Here is a 25,000-nt window from a genome sequence, read left to right as displayed (position 1 = left end):
TTGACTCAGCCTGTCGTCCTTCTGAGGTCGGCAAAAGGAGTGCCAGTCTACTGGTAACAGAGGGCATTGCATTAGCGGTGCAACCACGCCCCCAGAAAATGATGTAACCAGCAGCCATAGGCTGCACACAATAACTATTGCTTTGCCGACTGCAGAGAGAAAAATCATATGTCACAACATGGTGCCGCTGGCACCCAAAATACCCCATGAAGTTACTTCACTTCCCCAAAGGTCAAAAGCTGTGTTTGTCTAACCTCTAGCTAATTTTATGTTGTCTGTTAATCATGGGGCAGAGTAGTAACAGGATGTGCTGGTTTGTAGTTAAATGGTCAAAGATCCCATGGTCTGAAACAAGTCATTTAGACCAGTGGTGGTTTACTGAAGGCGAGTTGAAATTCAGCTTCCCACTCCATTTAACTTGTATATGGTCTGTCTTTGTGTTTAAATACAAAGACAGACTACATACAAGTATTGTATATTAAAAATACAACCAACTGAATCATCTTAGGAGTTTGAATTGGCCTGTTTAGTGTTCCCCTCTGAACCTCTGAATACTATACTTCTGATCTTAGGAACCTAGATTATTTGCTAGATACAGTATTTGGATTTGTCAATGTTGTCTCATATTGATGTTGCATTGATTTGTATCAACCTACATGAATGTTTCCTAATGTTCTTGTACGTGCCTGATTTGTGTTCAAACTCCACGATTAGCCAGCAGATTAAAGTTTAAAAATACAAAACGTTACTACTACTACTACTACTCACTCTTTAACTGCTGAATAGTAATTCATAAGTTGGGGTAATTTGGACTTTCGTAAACCATCAAGAAGATTGTTTACAGCTGCAGGAAAAAAAATGAACTTGGTAGTGCACCATTGCAAGGTTGGGCCAAATCACCTAATTTACTCATTAACCTACACCATCAAAGATTGGAGGTTACTGTTTTCACCCCTTTCTGTTTGTTTCCTTCGCAAACTGTTGCGAAGGTTATGTTTTGATCGCTGTGTATTTATTTATTTATTTGTGAATATGTGTGTTTGTTTGTTTGTTTGTTATTCGCATAACTCCAAAAGTATTGAACTCAACTGCAGCAAATTTGGTGGGATGATTGGTTATTATCCGAAGACCATTTGATTAGATTTTGGGAGCGATCGGGTCAAAGGTCAAGGTCATAAAAAGGTCAAAATCGTCTTTTTACCATAGCGCGGTCAATTTGTATCCAATTTGCATGTAACTAATGCCAAAATGTTCAGAATTCAATGCCCCATCTTGTGATATGTGACGTGACACAATGACGTAATAACCCTTATTAGCGGTTGGGAGTCAAAGGTCAGGGGGGGGGTCACGACATTGCAAAATGTGCGGTTTTAGTCATAACACGGTCAATTCTTATCCGATTTGCATGAAACCAACACCAAAATGTTGACTGTTCTGTTCCCCCACACTCTAATACCAATTACAAAATTAAGAGTACAAAGGTCAAGGTCGAGGTCATGAAAAGGTCAAAATCGTCATTTTGCCATAGTGCGGTCGATTTTTTTTTTTTTTTTTTTTTTTTTTTTAATCCAATTTACATGCAACCAATGCCAAAATGTTGTGAATTCAATGCCCAACCTTGTGATATACGATATAACACAATGACGTCATTACCTTTGTTAGCGGTTTGGGTTAAAGGTCAGGGGGGTCAACGACCTTTATTATCATAACGCGGTCAATTCTTCTACAATTTGCATGTAAGTAGATTCAAAATGTTTAGAATTCAATTCCCTATCCTGTGATGTGTAATATTTGATTTCTTATAATGTGACCAGTTGTCATCAGATTGACTTGACACCGACACCCAAAAAGGTCAGGGAGTTCATACAAAAATTGTACAATGTACGTGAATCGGTGTCAAACAGCAGGAAATTTAATGTTTTTAAGCCATCATAACACATATGAGATGGCAGATGTGATATGGGATTAAATACCCTTACAATCAATGGTTTCTGTGGGGGGGGGGGGCAAAATGTAGCGTTGGCGAAGGTATGCGCTCTACTGAGTGCCCGTTCTAGTTTTTGTTTGTTTGTTTGTTTCTGAACAGTATTACGGAAAAACTCCTCAACGGATTTCGACGAAACTTGGTGGGGGGGGGTTAGGTATGGTCCAAGGATCATGCCATTAGATTTTGGACTTGGCCCCCCCCCAAAAAAAAAAATTTGTTAGAGGAAAAAAAAAAATTTTGCATTTCTACGTTTTAAGTGATTTCCAACCCCCCCAAAAAATTTTAGAGAAAAAACTTTTTTTGCATTTCTACATGTTTTAAGTGATTTCCAACCCCCCCCAAAAAAATTGTTCGAGGAAAAAAAATTGTTTGCAACTTTTTTTTCCACAAAATTTCGATTTCTTTTTTTTTGCATTTCTACATGTTTTAAGTGATTAGGATTTCGACGAAACTTGGTGGGGGGTTAGGTATGGTCCAAGGATTATGCCATTAGATTTTGGACTTGGTCCCCCCCTCCCCCCCAAAAATTGTTAGAGAAAAGAAATTTTTTTTGCATTTCTACATCTTTTAAGTGATTTCCAACCTCCCTCCCCCCCAAAAAAAAATGTTGGAGAAAAGAACTATAACTCTGTCAGCACTGTTGACATCATATTTAATGAATAAGATACAAGGTTCACTTGAGTGACCCAGCAGTATTGGCGGCTGAGGTTTTGCACTCTCCCGAGTGCTCCTCCTCTAGTTTAACATGAGTTTCTCATGAGTCTCATGTTGTCGTCCCTTTTTTATTTTTATTTTTTAAATTATTATTTCCAGACGTATGCACACTTCCAGAGAATTGCCTGGCGAGTGGGGTGAGAGGTTGTTCCCATAACCTGACCCTGGGTACCCTCAGCACATATACAAAATTTAGTGGTGATTGGCTCAGGGCATGTAATTGTAGAGAAATCAAAGAAAAAGCACCACACACACACATACACACACACACACACACACACACACACACACACACACACACACACACACACACACACACACACACACACACACACACACACACACACACACACACACACACACACACCTGGAGAGGCTGGGGAAGGGTGCAGGATAGCTAGGAGAGGAGAGGAAAGAAGAGTATTGAAAACAAGTGGTGCCAGGCACAACAAATCCCACCCATTTAAGGCATAAAGTTATTTTGGGGATCAAATTTGAATTTGATACATCCTTAACCTGAATGTTGATTATAAGGAATATTTTAGTCTTAGTTTGAAGTCAATTAAACCATTTTTGACGAAGTTATGACTGTAAAATGATTTTGACCTTTCAAGGCTACATAAGGTCAAAGGTTGTGGTATCAAATGAAAGCCAATGAAGGACTTGATATATGTCTTCCATAGTAAACACGCATATTCCAAACCTTTTTTTGATTTATAATGGAAACTTTGTAATTTTGACCGATGACCATGACCCCCAAATCTTCGGACCCTACCGATCTTTCCAAATATGCATTTTTCACTATAGAAATGGGTAGGATTATAAGTGACAAAGAGAATAAGGTTTCACTACAAGCTTAGTTTGAAGTAAATCACATCATTTTTGACGAAGTTATGAGCGAAAAACGATTTTGATCTTTTCGTGACCTTGACCTTTGATCCAATTGGACCGAAAAGTTAATGGGGTCGTCCAAGGTTCATTGCCCACCTGTGGATTAAATTTGATAGTGTTTGCTAAAGCCGTTTTGCCGTAAAGTTGCTAACAGACAGACAAACAAACAAGCCGGTAGGCGACGAGGGATTCGCAAGGATCGAAGCGCTGGATACGATGCTTTTCATTCTGACCGATCCACCGACGAAGATTCATTGCCAGACGTATTGGTTCACATACAATTGTTCCTCTGCCTGGCAAGATTTTTCCTATTGCTTATTTTTCCAACTGGCACTCCTCAAAAAATGACGGTAAATAGACACCCTGTTTTTGAACGACGACCATTTGAAAAATAATCGGTTTGCTGGTTTCTGCTGTGGTGCCTCGCGTTGCACGCACGCACGCACGCACGCACACACACACACACACACACACACACACACACACACACACACACACACACACACACACACACACACACACACACACACACACACACACACACACACAGACGGAAAACCCGATAAACTTCTCTCAATGCTCTTGTTTGACCACACCTCCTGAGCTGCACAATATTTTTCATAAGCCACGCCCACTTTCCTACGCCACTCCCACTTTAAATAATATATAATTGGAGGTGGTGTGTGGGTCGTGGAATCGTTTTCGGTAAATAAATAAATAATTGGAGGTGGTGTGTGGATCGTGGAATTGTTTTCGGTAAATAAATAAATAATTGGAGGTGGTGTGTGGATCGTGAAATTGTTTTCAGTAAATAAATAAATAATTTGAGGTGGTGTGTGGGTCGTGGAATCGTTTTCGGTAAATAAATAAATAATTGGAGGTGGTGTGTGGATCGTGGAATCGTTTATGGAAAATAAATAAATAATTGGAGGCGGAGTGTGGGTCGTGGAATCATTTTCAGTAAATAAATAAATAATTGGAGGTGGTGTGTGGGTGGGGAATCGTTTTTGGGAAATAAATAAAATAATTGTAGGTGGTGTGTGGGTCGTGGAATCGTTTTCGGTAAATAAATAAATAATTGGAGGTGGAGTGTGGGTCGTGGAATCGTTTTCGGTAAATAAATAAATAATTGAAGGTGGTGTGTGGATCGTGGATTTGTTTTCGGTAAATAAATAATTGAAGGTGGTGTGTGGATCGTGGAATCGTTTTCGGTAAATAAATAAACATATTATTAGAAATCCACAAAGACAGAAATGCCGGTGATTCCATTTATTTTGGATCCTTTTCACTTTGGTCAATAACGTTTGGATCGAGGAGAGATCGAAGGTGGAATGACGGTGTAGTTCCTTACAAACACTGTATACACACCTTAAATGACGGTAAATAGACACCCGATTTTTGAAGGACTGCCATTTGAAAAATAAAACCTCAATCAAAAATCGGCTCGAGTAAAATTTTCTAAATATCTCGAAGTGTTTAATTCCGAAGCCTCGTTTCTCTACATTCAAAACTGAAGAACAAGTATTGAAAATACTGTACGCGGTTTTTCGGCCGCTGCACAGCAACACCCAGCGAAATTCAAACGCGCACATTCCCAGTATATATTCCACCTGTTGGCAAAGTTTCATCGAAATCGGTTCGCTGGTTCATGCTGTGGAGCCTCGCGTTGCAGACACACACACACACACACACACACACACACACACACACACACACACACACACACACACACACACACACACACACACACACACACCCGGAAAACCCGGCAATAAGGCATATCTCATATATAGCGAATCCAACAGACAAACAAGCCGGACGATTACAATATCCCGCTCCCTCCCTCCGGGGGGGGGGGGGGTGGGATAATTAAAGAATTAAACACAAAATATTGGAACATCGACTCCACACAGAAATTCTTTGTCTGTGTAGTTGTGAATCCGAGCAGACGGGATATTTGCTGAAAAATAAATAGCCTGGACCTCCTCTTGTGAAAAAAAAATATCGTCTCACATAGCAACAATAATCTGCACGGAATTGAAAGAGGAGGAGGAGGAGATTGGGACCATACTCTGTGCAGAGCGTTGGTGCTGCCGAAGCAGTCTCCTTGGCTATTGGGCACAATCCTGGACGGGTCTCCACTCCGACACAGTATACCGGCATGCTGGCACTCATTTTTCTGACCTCGGAGGGATGACAGGCCGAGTTAACCCCAACTGGTATTGATTCAACAGCTAAGCCGGATTTGAACTCGGGACCCTAAGATCCAAAGCCCACCACCCGAACCATTAAGCCAACACCAGGCATGAATTGAAAGACTGATGAGGTTTTGAGCAAAGAAAAGATCAAGTTCCACAGAAGGAAATACTAGAAAGGCACTCGGTAGAGCGCATACCTCCGCTACACAATGCCCGATCGATCTCGTAAAACATATCAGGCCCAATAAAGTTTTGAAATACCATGCCAGATGTTGTTTTTGGCCCCATCTCTCAATGGTGAAAAATCACTTTTAAAATTCTCGTATCTGGATCTGGATTCAGATCTTCACCAAATTTGAATCAATTTGTCGTGGTCACACACCCAACCTGTCCACCAAGTTATGTCCAAATCCATCCACAACTTTTTAAGATATCAGTTTAACCCTATGTCTCAATGGTGAAGAATCACTTTAAAATTCTACTCGTCGGATCCGGATCTTCACCAAAATCTAATCGGCTCGTTCTTGTCACACACCCAACCTGTCCACAAAATTTCATTCGGATCCGTCTACAACTTCTTGAGATATCTTGCACACAGACAAACAGACAGAAAGGGGTGAAAACATAACCTCCTTCATCTTCGTTTGCAGAGGTAACAAAACAAATTGTTTGTAAACGACTCGAAAAGATTATCCTGGAAACAAAGGAAATAAAAGCAAGATGTAATAATAATAATCCCTCCAAGAAGAATGGATTTGAAAACTTTTGGAAAGGAATCTATGAAGACCCAAAATAGCATAATAAGGAGGCGTATTGGATCCAAAACTTTGAAAAGAAATAGCAACACCGAGAGGAAATGCTCCCAGTGATAACTGATGAAGGAAAAAAAAAACAACTTCCAAAGATGCCAAACTTAAAAATAAATACCCAGTCCCAGATGGAATTCCAAACTTCTGGCTCAAACAACTAGATGCTTTCCAAAATCATTATGCTCAAGCAAGCATTCAACAAACTTATCCAATGTGAAGAGGCCTTGGATGAGTGGCTCAGAAGGTAACACCTTCCTCATCCCAAAATCTGAAGAAACCCAACTACCTCAAGTGTAGACCAATAACCTGTCTACCAACAACATACAAACTTCTGATGGGAATCGTCACAGAATTGATGTACCATCACTTAACCCAAGAAGGCCGCTTTGAGGCAGAACAGAAGTGATGTAAAAGAGGATGCTCTAGAGGAACAGACCACCTACTACTAAACAATGCCACACTTGAAAACTGTAAAACCAGAATAACCAGATTATCCACAGCTTGAATAGACTACAGAAAAAACTTTTGATAGTGTCCTATATTCATGGATAATAAAATGCATGCATTTGTACAAGATCAACCCCCAAGTAATCAAACTGATTGAGAAGGTAATGGAGCTCTGGAATGCCACATTGATGTGGCAACTCTTAGAAGGAAAGCTTGAAATACCAGATGTGAAGATACTTTGCAGGATCTTCCAGGGTGATAGCATTTCACCCCTCCTGTTTGGCCTGGCCTTGGACTCACTGAGAAACTTCGTCAATGAGCAAGGGCATGGATACACCCTAATGTCTAATGAGAGAACTTCCAAAGAGGTGGGTAAGGTAACACAACATGGATGATCTAAAAAAAACTGCAGCAAACAACGATGAATTGGTAGAACAACTGAAATTGATGAACCTGTACTCCGACATTCAAATGGAATTTGGCCGAGTTAAGTGTGCCAAGTGCACATTCGTACAAGGTAAACTAACAAGAACAGACGACATAAAAATCGACCTCAATACAACAATACGGGAACTAGACAACGGAACATCACACAAATACCTCAGAGTAAAGGAGGGCCACCAAATATGTCAAAAACAAATGCGCAGAACAATTGCCAAAGAATACATGTGTAGAACGAGACTGATCCTGAAAACGTATCTCAACCTGAGAAACAAAATCAAAACCATTAACCAACTCGCAATACCAGTATTCCAATACAGCTGTGGAATAATAAACTGGCCACAAATGGAAATCAACAAACTCGATATCAAAACACGAAAGCTCTTCACCATCCACAAAATGTTCAACAAAAATCTCTGCATCCTGATCATGTACCTGCCAGGACGAGGAGGTAGCATCCTGGTGGAACTCAACCAAGTGCACAAAATGACAACTGTTGGACTGGCTGACCACCTAAAAAGTTCAACAGATTACAAATCCCATATGTATGCAAACATGAAGACCGCAAGCCAGAGAAGGTATCCCCAACCTACCGAGCAAAAAACTTTCTAAAGACAGGTGCAAATGGAAGATATCACGCATGAAACCGATACAGCAATGAATACTGCCCCAATGATTGGAAAAAAGATGAAAGAAAAATATAAAGCAAAATATCAACAGATATATATACACCAACAACTGGGAGAACAACAAAAGAGCAGGAAGTAAAACGCTGGGCATAGTCACAAAAACAGTTTGACAGATTGGGAATAGACAAAGAAGACTCAATGGAATGACTAAGAAGAGGTCAGCTCGATTGGAATGGAAACGAATCATAAATGACAAAGGACACGACACAAATGGCCTTAAGAAAATGGCAGGACTGAGTCTATCAGACAAGTGTAGATTTTTCAATGTAGAAACAGAAAGTACGTGTCATCTCCTATTGGGATGTAAAAGTACTCGTCAGAACAGCTGCATACACAAAGGCACAACAGAGTTTGTAGAATAATCCACTGCCATATCTGCAAAAACTTCAATATCCCAGTCCCAGAAAAACTCATGGAAACATGAATCAAAAACGATAATTGAGAACAAGGAAGTAATATGACCTGATGATCCCATTGAGCATGAACATAGAAAACAAAGCATTGTTACCAGTTATAGTACTTAAGTTTAAAAAAAAAGAAGAAAGAAAAGGCATTGCTTATTGAGGTATCGGCTCCCAGCAATTTTGGACGAAACGATGCAGAAATCAAGATGATGACCAAATACCAGGACCTCAAAAATGAAATGAAAAGATCCTGGAGTCTGAAGAGCGACAAAATTGAAAATTTATGCCAATGATTAATGAGCAATGGAAATGATGAAGAAGAACCCTACAGAGATATTAATAACCATCCCTGAGAATATGAATGCAAACAAATTTTAGTTGGAAGCTGTCCAGGGCTCCATGATCCTGAAAAGAGTCCTCGGAACAAAACTTTTAGAACAATAAAGCCTCACAGCTTGGTCCTTAATCGTGACCCCCACTTCCGCCGCCCCTCCCCCCACCCCCACTCACCCCACCTTACCAAAATGAAGGTAGATACTTTGAGACCTGGGAGGGCTCCATTCCACCTTCTGAAACGCACAGATGGAGATATGCGCACGCACACCTCGCTCTTGTATCTTATGATTAACAGAGGTACCCGGCATTGCCTGGTACTGTTCTCATCCTGTTGGCATTTTAAAGAAATTAAATTTTGTTGTTTATCTTTCTTTTCTTTTCTTTTTTTTGTGGAGGCCAAAAACACCTCCCTCCACCCATTAAGGAATGGGGGTTGGAGATAATTTTTTTTATTACCTTTCACATAGCTATAAAGGCTTCGGCACTATGGAGTGATTTAAAAAAAAAAAAAAAAAAAAAACTTTTCTTTTCAAAATGTTCCAAAAAAATCATTTCCCGAAAATACTCACTGATGAACCTCTGATAGTTTGACGAAGATCCGTTCAGCTATTTCTGAGAAAACTGGCAACACACAGACAGACAGGCAAATATCTCTTTTATCGTACAGTATAGATAATGCAGCCATCACGAATGTGGGTATGTATGTATATAGCCAAAATAGCTCCCCCGGGTGATGTATATGCTAGCCCAGAAGTGCATGGGTGACTGAACTTCAAATTCAATTGTAAAGATGTATGTGCACACAAATTAATTTAATTTCAAATGAATTGAATAATGTAGCAATCACAGAACATAGTTTTATGAGCTGTTTGAGAAGGACAAACAGTAAGTGTCTGTCTTTACTGCCTGTTGTAGACAGGCCCTTCAGCTAGTAATATTCATTATCAAGAAAACAAATAAAAGCATCGTGTCTGTCATGTTTCCCATCTTCCCTGAACCATGTTGCATATCATAACAAAGCCTCATCTATATACAGTGGAATGCAAAAGTATTCACACCCCCCCCCCCACCACCCTCAAAAGTTTTCACATTTTGATGCCACCTGAGCTTATTTCATGATGCTTTCAACCCACACTTAATATATAGAGTCCATACAAACTAGTCCAAATTGATCGAGCTAAAAAAAAAGTCGATAAAATGTGAATAAGTTTGATTAACAGAGAAACTCAGATGATTCTCAGTTGCATTAATATTCAAACCCTTTGCCGAATTAACTCGACATCACTTCAGGAGCAAATTATTTATTTGAAAGTGTACAAAATAAGTGTAATAGGTTTCATCTGTATGTTATCAGTGGCTTAAATTAAAATTAAGCTCCCCCTCTTATCTAAGGAGTTTTAAGGTGCAACTCACTTGGTCAAGCAACAAGGCAAACATGAAGACCAAGCAGCTTTCCAAATAAGTCAGACATAGATTGGTGGAGAAGCACTGTTCAGGAGAGGGATATAAGAAGATTTCAAAGTCACTCATTATCTCTTTGAGTATGGTGAAATCCATCATAAGAAGTGGAAAACGTATCATACCATCCAGACTCTACTCAGATCAGGTCACTCATCCAAACTCAGCAGCTGGGCAAGCAGTAAACTGGTTCAGGATGTCACTGTTAATCTGACAATTACTTTGAAGGATCTGCAAGATGATGGCCGAGTTGGGGGTCAGTGTTCATCAATCAACAATCTCCCATTCCCTTCATGTTCCCTCTATGAACAAGTGGCAAGCAAGAAGCTATTACTGAAAATATGCGTCTAAAAGCTCGTATGGAGTTTGCGAAAAAGCATCGATGATATTGCAGGCATATGGAGAAAACGTTTTGTGGTCAGATGAGACGAAAATTGAACTTTTTGGTGTAAATTCAAAGCGTTGCGTCTGATGCAAGCCGAACACTGCATGTCACTCAGTCAACACCATCACTACTGTCAAGCATGGTAGTGGCAACATCATGTAATGGGGCTGCTTTTCATCAGCAGGGACTGGCAAGCATGTGAGGATAGAAGGAACAATGGACAGTACAACATACAGGAGAATCCTTGACGAAAACCTGCTTGAGTCGGCCATGTATCTGAAACTGGCTAGGAGATCCATATTTCAGCAGGGCAATTATCTGAAGCACAAAGCTAAATCCACACTGGAGTGGCTGAATAATAAGAAAATAAATGTTCTTGAGTGGTCCAATCAAAATCCTGACTTGAACCCAATTGAACATTCATGGCGAGACTTGAAGATTTCAGTCCATCGACGATCCCCATCAAACGGCAGAACCAGAGCGATTTTTCACGTGAAGAATGGACAAAGATTTCACCATCTCACTGTACAAAGTTGGTAGAGACCTACCCAGAATGACTCATAGCAGTCGTTGCTATAAAAGGTGCTTCCACCAAATCCTGACCTGAGGAGCTGAATACTTTTGCAACCAGTGAATTTTGATTTGTACATGTTTTTTGAAGGTATTCTTGACATTTAACCTCCTTCAACTATAACAGTGTTCAGTTTGATCTCTTCAGTTATGAATATAAAAGTTCATTTGGAAAAATAGTTTCTACATCATTCGTAATTCATCTAAATTTAGCAATATTGGTCGGGGGTGAATACTTTTGCAGGTCACTGTATAATTGAGCAAGTGTACATATCATCTACTCCTCCAAGAGGATTTGACCAAGTTATCTGAAACGTTCAGGAATTGACGCGTGAACCCTGTAGTTGTGCATGTCCACGTTTCTTTGAGTCCATCACGTTTTGAAGAAAACAAATTCCACCCATCTTGGAATTTTCTTCCTTTGGGGAAGGTAACAATTGGAATTATCCAAGCTGTATAATTACAATGTATTATTTATGCACATAAGCAGTACGCATGTTTTCGCTTCTTGTATGTAAGCCGGGTTAATTTTATTTTTGGAGCTGTCGAGTCAGCCGTCTGCCTATACACCACCCAAATGAAGGGATGTGCCAGAAGAACGTGTTGCATGCTTGGAACAAGATCACCCGTCGGGTGGATACTCTGCTATGGTATTAATAATCATAAACATAATAAATATCATGACTCCCCCTCCCAGTGGCTCCTGCAGGGAGCAGCTGCTTCCATTATGCATATTTAACAATGTCTTGCACATCTCTTGTGGCATCTAAATTTACTTTGAACTTCTTTATTATTTTATTCCTTTTGACCCAATCAAAAGTAATCTTTTGTTAAAGCATTTGCCATGCAGAAGTGCTTCCTATTTAATGTCACAACTGTTTGTGTAATAGATGCCTAAATGTAGTGGATGTATGGCAGGAACCTCTGCATCAATTGCTGTTGAGAGACTACTGTTCAAGCTCACAATTCTGGTGAATAGGGACTATTTAATGGTTATTCCACATGGTAAAGCTTGGCTCTTGAGGGTAACCAACTCCCTCTTGTGATACCAGTGGTTCCCATTTATTGTACGACTCTCCATTTTGGCCTTGTGGACTGAGGTGTACGTGTTTGCTTGCTGATGTACTTTGGTCTTCAAGCTGAAGTGCATGTGCGTTGTGTACATTAGTTTTACAAGCTTTGTTGGACTGTGTACTTTGGCAGTGGTGATGAGTTGCAGGGTCTTTGCTTTATTACAATGTTTGGTGGGTTTTGTTTTTACCCTTTTTATTAAATAAAAAGGCTGCCTCGAAAGACACGCAGTGGTTCTCAGTTATTATAACCATTCATTCTGACCCTTTATGTTGAGATGCATGTGTTTGACCATTTGTTCGTGTCCCTTTCGGCTGAGATCTATGTGTTTGCTTGACTACGTGCTTTGGCCTTCGGGCTGAATTGCAGGTGTACGCTATCTTGACGAGTTTTATTGGACTACTTACCTTGGCCATGGGTCGAGATGCACATCCTCACCATTATTACAAGGTTTGGGTTTTATTTTTACAGCACGGTGACATCGCGCTGTTATTTTTTTTTTTTACTTTTTTTTGTACCTTTTTTGTTTTTATTTTTTAAAAGGTGGTTGAATAAGGCCAGTGTGCCAGAAACATGTCCATGGATTGATTCCCAAGCAATGGGCTTGCATTGCTAAAGGAGTTGGCTGGTTGGCCTGCAAGCTGTGTGGCAGCTGACCCGAGTTACTTGCAATGAGCGGTTCTGTGTCGCAGGCTCTGTCCGCTGCAACTTAAGCTGATGGTGCCTCTTACTTAAAAAAAATTCCTTCCTGGCTGTTAAAATCCTTGTAAACTGTGTAATGGATACTTAAATAGGGTGGATGCATGATGTGCACTGCCTATTGGTCAGAACCTTTGGAACCTAACACTATTGTTAGTGTTAGATGAGGATTCATAGTCACCATTCCATTGAAGAGGGACTAACACACACACACACACACACACACACACACACACACACACACACACATACATACACACATACATACACACATACATACACACACATACACACACATACACACACATACACACACACACACATACATACATACATACATACATACATACATACATACACACATACATACATACATACATACATACATACATACATACATACATACATACATACATACATACACACACACACACACACACACCCTCACTATCCACATCATGTTCTGCAAAAACCAATGCATCCCAAGAATGTAGCGGTCTGATGGTGCTCAACCAAGTGCACAGGGTGACAACTGCAGGATTGGCTGGTGTCCTTGAAGAATTCAACAAACTACCAAATCCAATTTGTATGCAAACATGAAGACAGCAAGCGAGAAAGGTATCACTAACCCACCTTGTTAAAAATTCCCGAAAAAAGGTGGGAATAGAAGATGTCACACATGCAACCGAAACAGCAACAAATACAACCCCAATTGCAAAAAGGACAAATATAACGCAAAATATTAACAGATATACACTGACAACTGGGAGAACAATAAAAAGGCAGGGATATGTATATGTTTAAAAAAAAAAAACAAGAGTTGGACAGATTGGGCAGAGTCGTATAGACAAAGAAGGTTCCTTGGAATAGAAAAGAAGTGAGCTCAACGAGGATGGAGAACGAATCATTATAAATGCCCAAGACCAAGGACACTACACCAGTGGCATTAAGAAAATGCTGGAACCGAGTCAATCAGACAAGTGTCAGTTTTGCAAGGTAGGAACAGAAAGCACGACTCACCTCTTATCGGGATGTTAAAACCTCATGTCAGAGCAGCTGCACATACAAAGGCACAGCAAAGTGGTTTGAGTAATCCACTGGCACCTTGCCTCACAAACTACATCCTCCCTAAAATGTTTGTTAACTTGCGTGTCTTCCTTCATTAGCTGCTGGACATTAAAAATTCCATGGTGTCTTTCAACAAAGAGTGGGCTTGTTCACTCACTCGTTTTTGTTCACTGTTCCTTGGCAACCACCTTCCCAAGGAAGGTGGGTCCAAGCACGCTCACCACCCAGCTGAACGTCTTCACTACCTGGGTGGTGTATTCATTGCCAGGGTGACTCGGAACTACGTCAATAACGGGAGGTAGAGAAAAAAAGTGGAAACTGGATCCGTGGGACATGTGACCCGAAAAACTAAATTAATCTTCATCACGACGTCCATGTGTGCTCATCTGCAAAGGACATATACAGATGTAGAAGTATGTACATTGACACATACACATCAGAGACTATGGTTCCCACTCATGTTTCACGACCCTCTTTTCATCTGATGTAGTCCTGGCACCATAGTCTCTGCCCCAGTTGAAGGCAGTACATTCAACCTATCCTACCCCTTATCCTTGTCTCCTTTCTGTCTCTTGCCCAGAGATGGCCCATCCAGCCGGCAGTCTTGCCATCCATCCTCGCTGGACTTTCTGGCTTGTTGGTCACCCCTAATCCTTCTTGCTCACATCTGCTGATACGCTTTGTTTTTTTCCCTTCTGCCCTTCACCATCTTACATGCTATGCCTAATGTCACTTGTGTCAACTCTGTAAGCCGAGCCATCCCTAGGCTTGTGATGTCCTTCTATCTCTCTTCAGCCTGTCTCTCCCTTGGCTGCCACATCTGCCCTCGCTTCCTTCCACTACAATCGCTGTCATTGTCCCTATAATCGCTATTACTGCAACCCTTCCTTTTGTCTCAAACTCTACTTCTATCCTCCCCTAGTCTATTGCTTTCCCCCTTCTCTACCTCATCTGTCTGTCAGCTTAATTTCCTCCTCAACCTCTACCTCAACTGATACCACATACCACCCATCACCTCTGGGAGCTCCAACTAATTAATAGTGACACCACACACACAGGCTTCTCTATGAACTCTGCTGACATTATTTCCTCTGGCTCTACTACCACTGACACACTCCCCAACATTGAGACTACCCTCTCAGAGAGTAGTAAATGCACAGAATGATCTAAAGGTAGTGGCAATGGAAACGATACAATGGTACAGGTAGTGTGCAAAGTAATGGAAACACCAACAGAATGTCACTTCCAATCTCGCAGTTGACAAAATCATTCAGTTTTTCCAGCTCGGATCATCAATTTGGATTTAGACCTGGTCACTCGACCTTGGACATGCTGTATCTACTCTCCCCACAATGGAGGGAGTAACAATGGATGGATGGAGTACTCTCAAAATCAGACATGAGATCAGGGCCATCTCTCTCGACATATCTCGAGCTTTTGATACAGTCTGGCATCCTGCCTTGCTCTCCAAACTGTCTGCCTTTGGAATTGAATGCCAACTCTACTCTTGGATTACTGACTTCCTCCACCCTCATAGGCATGTGGCTTTCAATGGAACCCTTTCATCTTCTCTCCCTGTCAAGGCCAGAGCACCCCAAGGCAGTGTTCTCGCCCCCATATTATTCCTAATCTTCATCAATGATCTCACTGACTCTGAAAAATCCTCTTTATCTCTTTGCTGATGACTCCACTCTCTGCCGTGACATCTCTCACCCTTCTGACAGGCAGCAGCCTCTTCTCTCCACTCAAACCCTGACATAATCACAAACTGGTCAAACACAATTTCAGTTATGTATCCATATTGTCCACCCTTTGCATTCTCCCTTTCCCCTCATTGTTACCTGCATCCCTTGTTTGTCCATCTCCGTCTACTTTCTCCCGCTGCTCCGCTGTTGGGTTTTCCCCTTTCTCATGCTGTTCCCTTTGCTATGTTGTGTCGTGATTTGCTCTGTGTAATCGCCCTTCCATGAGGCAAGACCATGTTAAAAAACAAAAAAGTAATGCCCAACATTCGTGGCATTTTTTAGGAACGTATCACCACAAATAGTGGGGTCTGACGATGTGTGTATGAGACCCCCTGGTGATGTCTCTGCCTGCCCAACTGCTCTCGGCACAGCCACTCCACTTCCCACACCCTTTACCCTGCAAATGTAACTTTATAAACTGTTAGATTGAATTGATGTGGTGTAGATGTAGCACAGGCTTGATACACCGAACGCCCGAGCTGTTAGTGTGTCAATTCCAACACTATCACTATCTCCATCACTCCTGACCCTACTGTCATGCCCTCTGACCCCACTGTCTACTCACCCTTTGCCCTATGATGGGTGTCATGACCAACTCATAGCTGATGCCAGAATCTTCTTTCGCTTCCAACTCCATGTTGTGGCACCTCCCTTACAAAATGTTGCATTCAGCCCCAGCAGCATCTATTTGTCAGTGTTGTGCCTGTGCCTCTTGCAACAAACTGCACTTTTGGCAGCAGGCTCACCCCTGGGATTCAACCCACCCCAAATCCTTCTTAGTTTTGAATTCTACTGACCTGGCCTACAGATGCATCCATCTGGGCCACCATGGTCCCACCTATCAGTTTGGCCTGTCCAGCCTTCATTGTACTCGCCAGTTTGGCTTGTCCAGCCTCAATTGTACTCGCCAGTTCAGTCTTTTTGGCTGCTAGCCTGGCCTGGCACGTTGCCATTCCTATTTGGCAGATTCCCACTCAGACCAAGCCAGCTGTTACTATTCTGAAATTATTATTGTTTCTATCAGTCAGATGCCTGTCCATTATGGCCAGCCACCATTTTAGTCTCAATTTTATCCTTCTTACCTTACCCATCATTCACTCAAGCACGGCCACTTCATAACGAAGCCACTCATGATGTCATCAAAAATGAACACACTCGTTTCCCATGAGGAGTACTTGACTTTTGCCATTTTTCTTTTTTTTTCTTCCTTGGAGCGTTTCGGAGATCGAGGTGCGAAGTTTTTCCTTTTTTCCACATAGCTGCCACACCACATGACCTATGACATCACAATTATCATTAAAACATTCTACATAAGTAGTCGCACCTATGGTGGAAATTTCATGTCAATCGGATAAGTGGTTGCAGAGAAAATTAGCACTGTACGTCTGTACGGACGGACGACCCAGAAACGTAATTCCTCCAGCGACTTTGTAACCAGCAAAAAAAGCAGATAACAACTTTTATTTGAAAGTTGAACCAGTTGTCACTAACTTTTACAGAAGTAAATTTGGTCGTCTATGTTTATGAGCACAAGTGGCCCTTGTTGACCTGAAGCACAGTGCTCTCAAAAATGACTGGTTTGTGTCATGCCAAATTATAGGAACAGCTTGGAATTGGAAATATTTTTGGCTCGAGCAGTGTTTATTGCAATCTTGATGCCGTTCTTCTCGAGTCTGTACGTTGGCTCTATTTTAATGCCTGTTGACGTGACTTTTCATCACCATTTACGTTTATCCCTTTGACTTTGCAATGCTGCTTTTATTTTAATAGAAGCCTTCTTTTCATATACAAAGTTGAGGTCAGTATGGAGGAGCCAGAACATAGAACGGATCAGGATGTGACAGAAGAAAAAGAACAGGAGAAAAAGAGGAGGGAAACATACCAACAGCAGTAATGGGAGACACAATAGAGGGAGACTTGGAGAAATAAGGGATGTGTGCAGTAATTAGGGCTGGGGGAGGACATACGGGATGGACAAGATGTATACGGAAGGAAGAACTGGAAATTTGGGGAGGGTTAATTATCATAGAAAAGATCATGTTGGGCTGGGGATTATCTGAGATGGTGGTGAACAGCTGTCTTGAAGACCTGGTGGGAAGAATGGGATTGAAGAGAACGTGGAAGTTGATTCCACAGGTGGGAATAAAAGAGGAATGAATGAGTGGAGGCGAGTGGTGATTTTGGGAGTTTCACCCTTTGGTGCCCCACATAAACCTTGCGGGTGAAGGTGGGGAGATAGCAGAGGGTATAAGACCAGAAATGAGGCGGTAGAAGACAGAGACAACCAACCTGTCTGTGATGTGAAGGTGATCAGCCCATAGACTCACCTGCATCGCAGGAGATTCCTATGATCTTGAAGGCCTTGGTGCCAACGCTGAGGGGGGAGTGGTGCTCCATCAAGCTCCTGATGAAGGCCTTGGAGGTGATGAGAGTTCAAGTGTGCCAAGGAAGGACCTTGCACGGTGGAGGATTCCCTGTCGGCGGCTGGCTTTGGAGGCCAACTTTGAAATGTTTTCTGCCAAAGAAAGGTCATGGCTGATAGTGTGACCCAGGAGATTGAGTGACTGAACTTCTTCAAGACAGTTGTGAAGAAAGTAGATGGAGAGTTCACTAGACGGTTCTTTCAGAGACAGAGTGAGTGTGAGATTCGTCACGATTGAAATACATATTCCAAGTGTTTTACCAGCTCGATTGATTCATCCTGCCTGCCAAAACCTGAGGGAAAGAAAATGAGAGTTATGACATTACCACGGCAGAGGTCTTTCACTCGGAGTGTAGTTAAAGCTTGGAATGATCTCCCTAGAAAGGTAGTGGCAGTCGAGGGGGTGGATAAGTTTAAATTGGAATTAGACAAGTACCTGGATGCATTAGAGATGGAGGGGTACATGGATATTGGCAGGACTTGTAAGTAGCTTGTTTGTGGATGGAAGATGATTTCTACTGTTGCTGCAGGGCAGACGTGATGACCTGAATGGCCTCCTCCTGCACCAAAGTTCCTTGCATTCAAGTCCAAGTTGATACAAAGGGGAGCTTGGTTTGATTTTGTTGACATTAATTTTAACATGCTGTTTCACAGAGAAACCATGAATGGGATACGAAAATGAACTTTGATAACTGTTGAAGGTGTTGAGATCATCCATTTGTGTATTGTTTTGGCGGTGATGAAGCTTGTTCTCTCACTGTGGAATGGAAGAGATTTTCTTCCTGTCTATTGAAAAACCAACTCGCTGGCTGAGTATTTTGACGTTGTGATTTTAAGTTTTTAATGTTTTTGTTTTCAAATTGTTTTCAAGTTGATATTTATGGTGGATGTTGTACTGAAACTGCAGTTGTTGTGACTGATTTATTGTTGGAATTTTCATATGTTCTGATTTTTGTCCCAAGTACTATTCTATTTTAACAAACTTGTACGTGCCCATAAAAAAAAAAAATTATAAATAAATATTCAAACCGCAAGCAACAAACAACAACCGCACAGGCCGTTTCTTCGCTCTCGCGTGCCCGGATGTGTGTGACCCGGAAGTTCGCATATTATTCGCAGTTACGATTATTCGCAATTTAGTTTTAATACCCAATTATTCAATTAGCACCAACGTATTTTACCTTTTCGCAATGTCGTAGCAAGGAAAAACAAAAAGAGAAGAGAAGAGAGAGAAAAAAAATTTACTTCCTGGTTTGGAGCATACCAGCACTCTGATGTTACCGAAATTTATGCACCGTCTAATATGAAAATGATCATAACTTGGGGCATTGTGTTTATCTATAAAAGCGCATAAGAAATCGAGAAATTATTAGAATACACGAAGTCATCGCTATCCGGAAGTCCGTACGTTGTAACCCGTAATGGGGAACGCCGCTGAGCTTCCCTTTCCCATCGGCCACGCCCACGCAACAACGTGTCTTGTCATTGGTTTGGTAAATAAATGGCCATAACTTGGGAAGCACTTGTCCGATTTAATATCAAACCTTGAAAAGGCACATCCTCAGGTCCCCAGCAATATACCTGGCAAGTTTCAATTAGATCGGACCAGTGGTTGTCGAGAAACAGCGGTCACAGACACACACACGCATTGCTGGAATTATAGATAGATGTTCTGTATTAAACATTAACACATTGTGGCATGCGTGTGCTCCTGTGCTTGCGCAGCAATAGAACATTTCTGCGTCTTTAATCTCCCAAAGTGGCATTTGATGTCGTTCCTCAAACCATCCACGATCTTTTCTTCGCTTCTTTTCCCTCTTGCTCAGATTTAAAAAAAAATAATTTTATTTTAAGTGGAAAGTACAAGTGAAGGATAGAACCCATAGTCATTAACAAAGACCTGTATCAAGAGAAGAGAAAAAGTGTTGACCACAATGAGTGGACAAGCGTCACATGTTAACAAGACCCAGTGGGGCAGCAGATGATCCTACCCTGCATGTTGTTAATGAGCCAGCTGGGTTTATACTCAAAATCAAAATCATAATTATGGCAATCATCCTGAGACCAGCTTGATTACCTGGAGATTAGAATCTAAGTCTATATATTGCTGACTTCAGGTGGATTTCAACGCACAAACTCTGGAATCCAAGTCCAGTCCAGTGTTTCCCTCTTCCCCACCACTTTCTTGGCAGTAAGTTCACCTTGCATCTGTCTCATTGCTCTTTCACGAGTCAACATTTGTAGACTGGAATTGAGGGCAGGTTTGTTTATTTAATAGTTTACACACAGAAGCCCATGGTTAAAATACCACGATAGAAAAAAAAGGAAGCCTTTAATTCTTGCGCTTGTTGAAAGAGCTCAAAATTGGAGGTTCAACAAGGAATGTCTTGAGTGGTTGTATGCACCTGATGCTTCAAGAAGAGAGTAAAATGAGTTTAACAACTTGTTGATTGATTAAAAAAATATTATTGGGTAAACTACCATGGATTATATAAAGATAATTTAGACGTGGAAACAAAGCCTGGTGTTGGCTTAGCGGTTAGGGTGGCTGGCCTGGAATCTTAGGGTTCTCAGTTTGAACCTCTTTGGCCGTTCAATTAACATCTAGTGGGGTTGACTCAAACTGTCATCCTTCTGAGGTTGGTGAAATCAGTGCCAGTGTACTGGTACTAGGGGCATTGCATTAGCTCCACAGCCGTGCCCCCAGGCTGTCCACAAAGTCTTGTTCCGGTTTTAATTTTATTTTATTACAGCCAAACCAAAAGAGATACAATGATGTTTTTGTTTTTTGCATTCTGCCATAATTTGTAACGTTTCTTGTGCCCTTCAGTACACCTCAACATATGTGCACCTTTAGTGGCACGTAGCACATCCAAGCGATAATTTACTTCAATCCACATGTTGACAAACAAATCCCTCATCACACTGCTGATGCAGTTTGTTATCCTTGCACGAAGTGATTCAATGTCAGCAACAGAGACTTGGAAAACAACCCTTGACATACCCCCACAAGAAGAAGTCGAAGTGCGTAACATCGGGAGACTGTGGAGGCCAGGAGACTAGCCCACCATGGCAAATCCATCTTCCTGGGAAGGTCTTGGTTCTAAAGGTTGCATTACTTGCATTTTAGGTGTGTGAAAATGCAGTCTCTTGCGTACAACTTTTTTTTTAATGTTGTAATTTCCTGTCTGTTTCGATTAATTTCAAGCAACTTTTACCGAATAATATTTTTCTCTCTCTGAAATGTTTCCATGTTTCGGAGGGGGGGTGGCAGACTAACAGCATGAGCCTATTTTATATACTGTATGGAGTAGTGAAATTCCAAAATCATATTTCTTTAAAGCAAAGATATCGTGGCACATTTTTTAACAGCAAAGAAATAAAATAATAAATTGGGAGTGATCAAGGCAGCGTTCTGCTGCATATACATCGCCTGGGTTCAGATTTTGAAAAAATATTTAAATTTTGGTCTGATGAAAAAAAAAAATTTTTCCTTTAGGTTTGGATTAATTTGAAACAACTTTCACTTCATGTTTTCTTTCCGATGAGTGTTTCCATTTTTCAGGGTGAGACAGACCGAGGCAGCAATATCCTATTATGTAGAGTATATCGATTACTTGCATACAGTTATTTGAGGCTTATGGAGGAGTTTGTACGTGTACTTTATGTAGGACAAGAACATAGAAGGACATTGATACATTATGTATGGGAACCTGGGATCCTTGATGACAGCATTATACTTGGATGGAAATCCCAAACGCATTTTATCTTTAAACGTACCGGTAAAGTTAATTTGATTGTGACATTGTCCTTGCAGTAATTGGAAAGGTTGAATAATTTATTTATTTTTTAATCTTATAAATACTGTAATTATTTCTGGTACTTCAACACTGCATATTTTTGCTATCTTCTTGGAAAGAACTGGAAAATAGCATCAGGGAGAAGTTTTAGTTTTTCATTTGAAAGTATCGACATGGTGCTGAAGTCGACTGGAAAAACTTGGATCAAAATGCACTGTCCTTTGCTTCACTTGCATTGCTGGGTTCTGGAAGCTAGGTGTCACTGTATAGCTCGACCACCCTTTGAAATTCTTTGAATATGCCTTTCAACGCTGTGTTGGTTTAAAAAAAAATTTATCCGTGACATTGAAGGAATTGCAGCAGAATGAGAGGTATGTGAATCTTGTCAATTGCCTCACTTGGCCTTTTGTTTCATTCATTCATTTATTTTGAACTTTCAAAGAATAATTAATATTTTGAGCAATACATGCAGATCATTATTACGGGAGGGAGCAAGATATTGTAATCATCCGGTTTGTTTGTCTGTTTGTTTGTCTGTCTGTCTGTTAGCAACTTTATGGCAAAACTGCTTTAGCAACAACTATCAAATTTAATCCACCGGAGGGCAATGAACCTTGGACGACCCCATTAACTTTTGGTTTCAATTGGATCAAAGGTCAAGGTCACGAAAAGGTCAAAATCGTTTTTCGCTTATAACTTCGTCAAAAATGATCCGATTTACTTCAAACTAAGCTTATAGTGAACCTTATTTTATTTGTGACTTAAAATCCTAATGGAATCTATTGTGAAAAATGCATATTTGTGAAGATCGGGGTTAAGGATGTATCAAATTTAAATTTGATCCCCAAAATAACTTTATGCCTTAAATGGGTGGGATTTGTTGTGCCTGGCACTACTTGTTTGTTTTGTATCCCTCAATTATGAAGAAATTTAACTTTCTGCAAAGGCATTTGAAAAGTATTGCTTAATAGAGGAATGCATTTTTATCAATTTCAAGCTATTTGCAACCAACTGAAGAATGGGGATTTTTAAATGTAGTGAATGACTGAGCCCAATGCTCGTTTTGCCAACAGGTCCTAAATCTAAATCGTCTCAGACTGTTCATTGTCTAGGGTCCTAAATCTAACTTTTTTTTTTGAGGGGGAGGGACCACAATAAGATGCAATTAACTGATCAGACTTGTTTTCCTTATTCAATGTACCTGATTATATCTCATTTAGAAAAAAAAAAAGGAAAAAAATAAATAATGAAAGTTTATATTTTCTTATGGGGTTTAACATCGTGGAAAATTCTAAAATAGGCCTAAATCTACTTATGCTAAATATAGTTTAGCATTAAATTCTATATTTAAGGACATGCCAGGTTGACCTCAAAAGAGTGTGTTACGTGATGCAGTGCTGTTCTTGCATGACAAGCACCACGCAGTTTGTGGTCCTTAAAAACATGCAGTTTATCGTGCTTTAAAAGCACCATGCACTTTGTTGTCGGATCCTCTTCCTTCAGGAATTTAATTTGGACTGAACTGTCCCTACTGACCCGCGCATCATACTTCATGGCATCACATGTGTCGCTGAAGAAAATAAATCTAGATTTGATTTGCATTCTCATCTGGGCGCAGTTATACTGACCACCATGGGAGAGTGGAGTGGCTGGCTTAAAAAGGTCAGTAATCGATATGTGCAGTGCAAAATCCAAATTTTGACAATCCTTTTAAGTTCCAAACCCATTTGTTTGCTCGATCTTACATAGTTCAGTCATGTTGACCATTGACTACTATTTCACAAAGGATTGATTACATTTTGTAATTTCCCAGACATTTATATAATTGCACATGGGGTGGTGAGTTCACTCCTTGCAGCCCAATATGGCTGACTTACTACCTCTCAAATCTACTTTGCCTCTTAGGTAACCCATCTGCCAGCATTTGCTGCTGGTGAATCGGAAAGATCCAGTGGTGTCTTTCATATAGAATCTGCTAACGTCTTGGCCAAATTCCAAATGCCTGCCATGATGAATACTGCTGGGAGAGCAATGGCAAACCACCTAGAATATTCCTTGCCAAGAAACTGTTTCAGCAGTACTGTATTATATTGACTCCCTGGAAAGGGCACGTACTCTCAACGGGTGACTGTAAACCAAAACAGTGAAGTAAATGTAAACCAAAAGATGCAATCTGAATTGATCTCTTACATATTTGTCAAGGATCTACCCAGCATCCCTTTCACACAGTGATGCAATTGCACTGCAATGAAATCCGATGAAAAAATTTCCTTTCCTACGGTCGCCGTCTGGGATTTTCACCAATTACGGTGCTGTATAATAATTTGAAATATGCAGATTTTCTAAAATTCACCTGTATATACATCAGGGAGGATGCCAAAATGGACACGACGTGAGACTGTTGGTCAAGCCCGGTTTCCAGCCCCATCTTGAAATTTTTCCATTTGCCAACAGGTGAAGAAAACTTCTTTTTTTGATTAGTCAGATTTCCTCAATTGGAAATGGGGATGTTGCATAATGGCAACATCCATGTCGATTCGCCTTGCCCAATGTCAAAGGGACAGAAGTGATTGTAGTTGCTGTGCGTGTCGGTTGGTGTGAGTGTGTGCCTGTATCGTTCATTCTCAGATCTACTGTAATCTATATACCCCAGCAAGGCTATGCATGTTAAATATTCTGTCTTGTTTATACTGTTATTGTTCTACTGGGTTCTGATTTTTTTCATTTGCATTGAAATTTTTGCTTTTCATAAATATCTTATATAATCAATTCGTAAGCACAGCTTACGATGGATTCCATGTAATCTGATTACTCAGGATTACTGAGATGTGCTGTTGTCTGCCATAGAGTGACTGAAATTCGCAAC

The 25,000-nt window shown here is 40.8% G+C and overlaps 1 protein-coding gene across 2 annotated transcripts in view; it reads left to right on the top strand.

The window, feature by feature from the left end:
• The window catches only part of LOC147023181 (guanine nucleotide-binding protein G(s) subunit alpha-like), a 94,565-nt gene that overhangs the window by 2,599 nt on the left and 66,966 nt on the right, over nt 1-25,000 (top strand). Inside the window, exon 2 of one of the 2 annotated variants that reach the window (XM_085888350.1) lies at nt 12,770-12,850. The exons of the other annotated variant lie outside the window; for it this stretch is intronic. Within the exon in view, the coding sequence (XP_085744476.1) occupies nt 12,770-12,850 (81 nt within the window). The remainder of the gene's footprint in view (nt 1-12,769; nt 12,851-25,000) is intronic. 2 annotated transcript variants of the gene reach the window in all.

Source organism: Eptatretus burgeri, chromosome 7, assembly GCF_056783735.1.
Source record: "Eptatretus burgeri isolate ZD-2024b chromosome 7, Ebu_testis_v1, whole genome shotgun sequence".
NCBI lineage: Eukaryota > Metazoa > Chordata > Myxini > Myxiniformes > Myxinidae > Eptatretus > Eptatretus burgeri.
The sequence above is the reverse complement of the archived record's forward strand: the minus strand, read 5'-3'. Positions and strand labels throughout refer to the sequence as shown.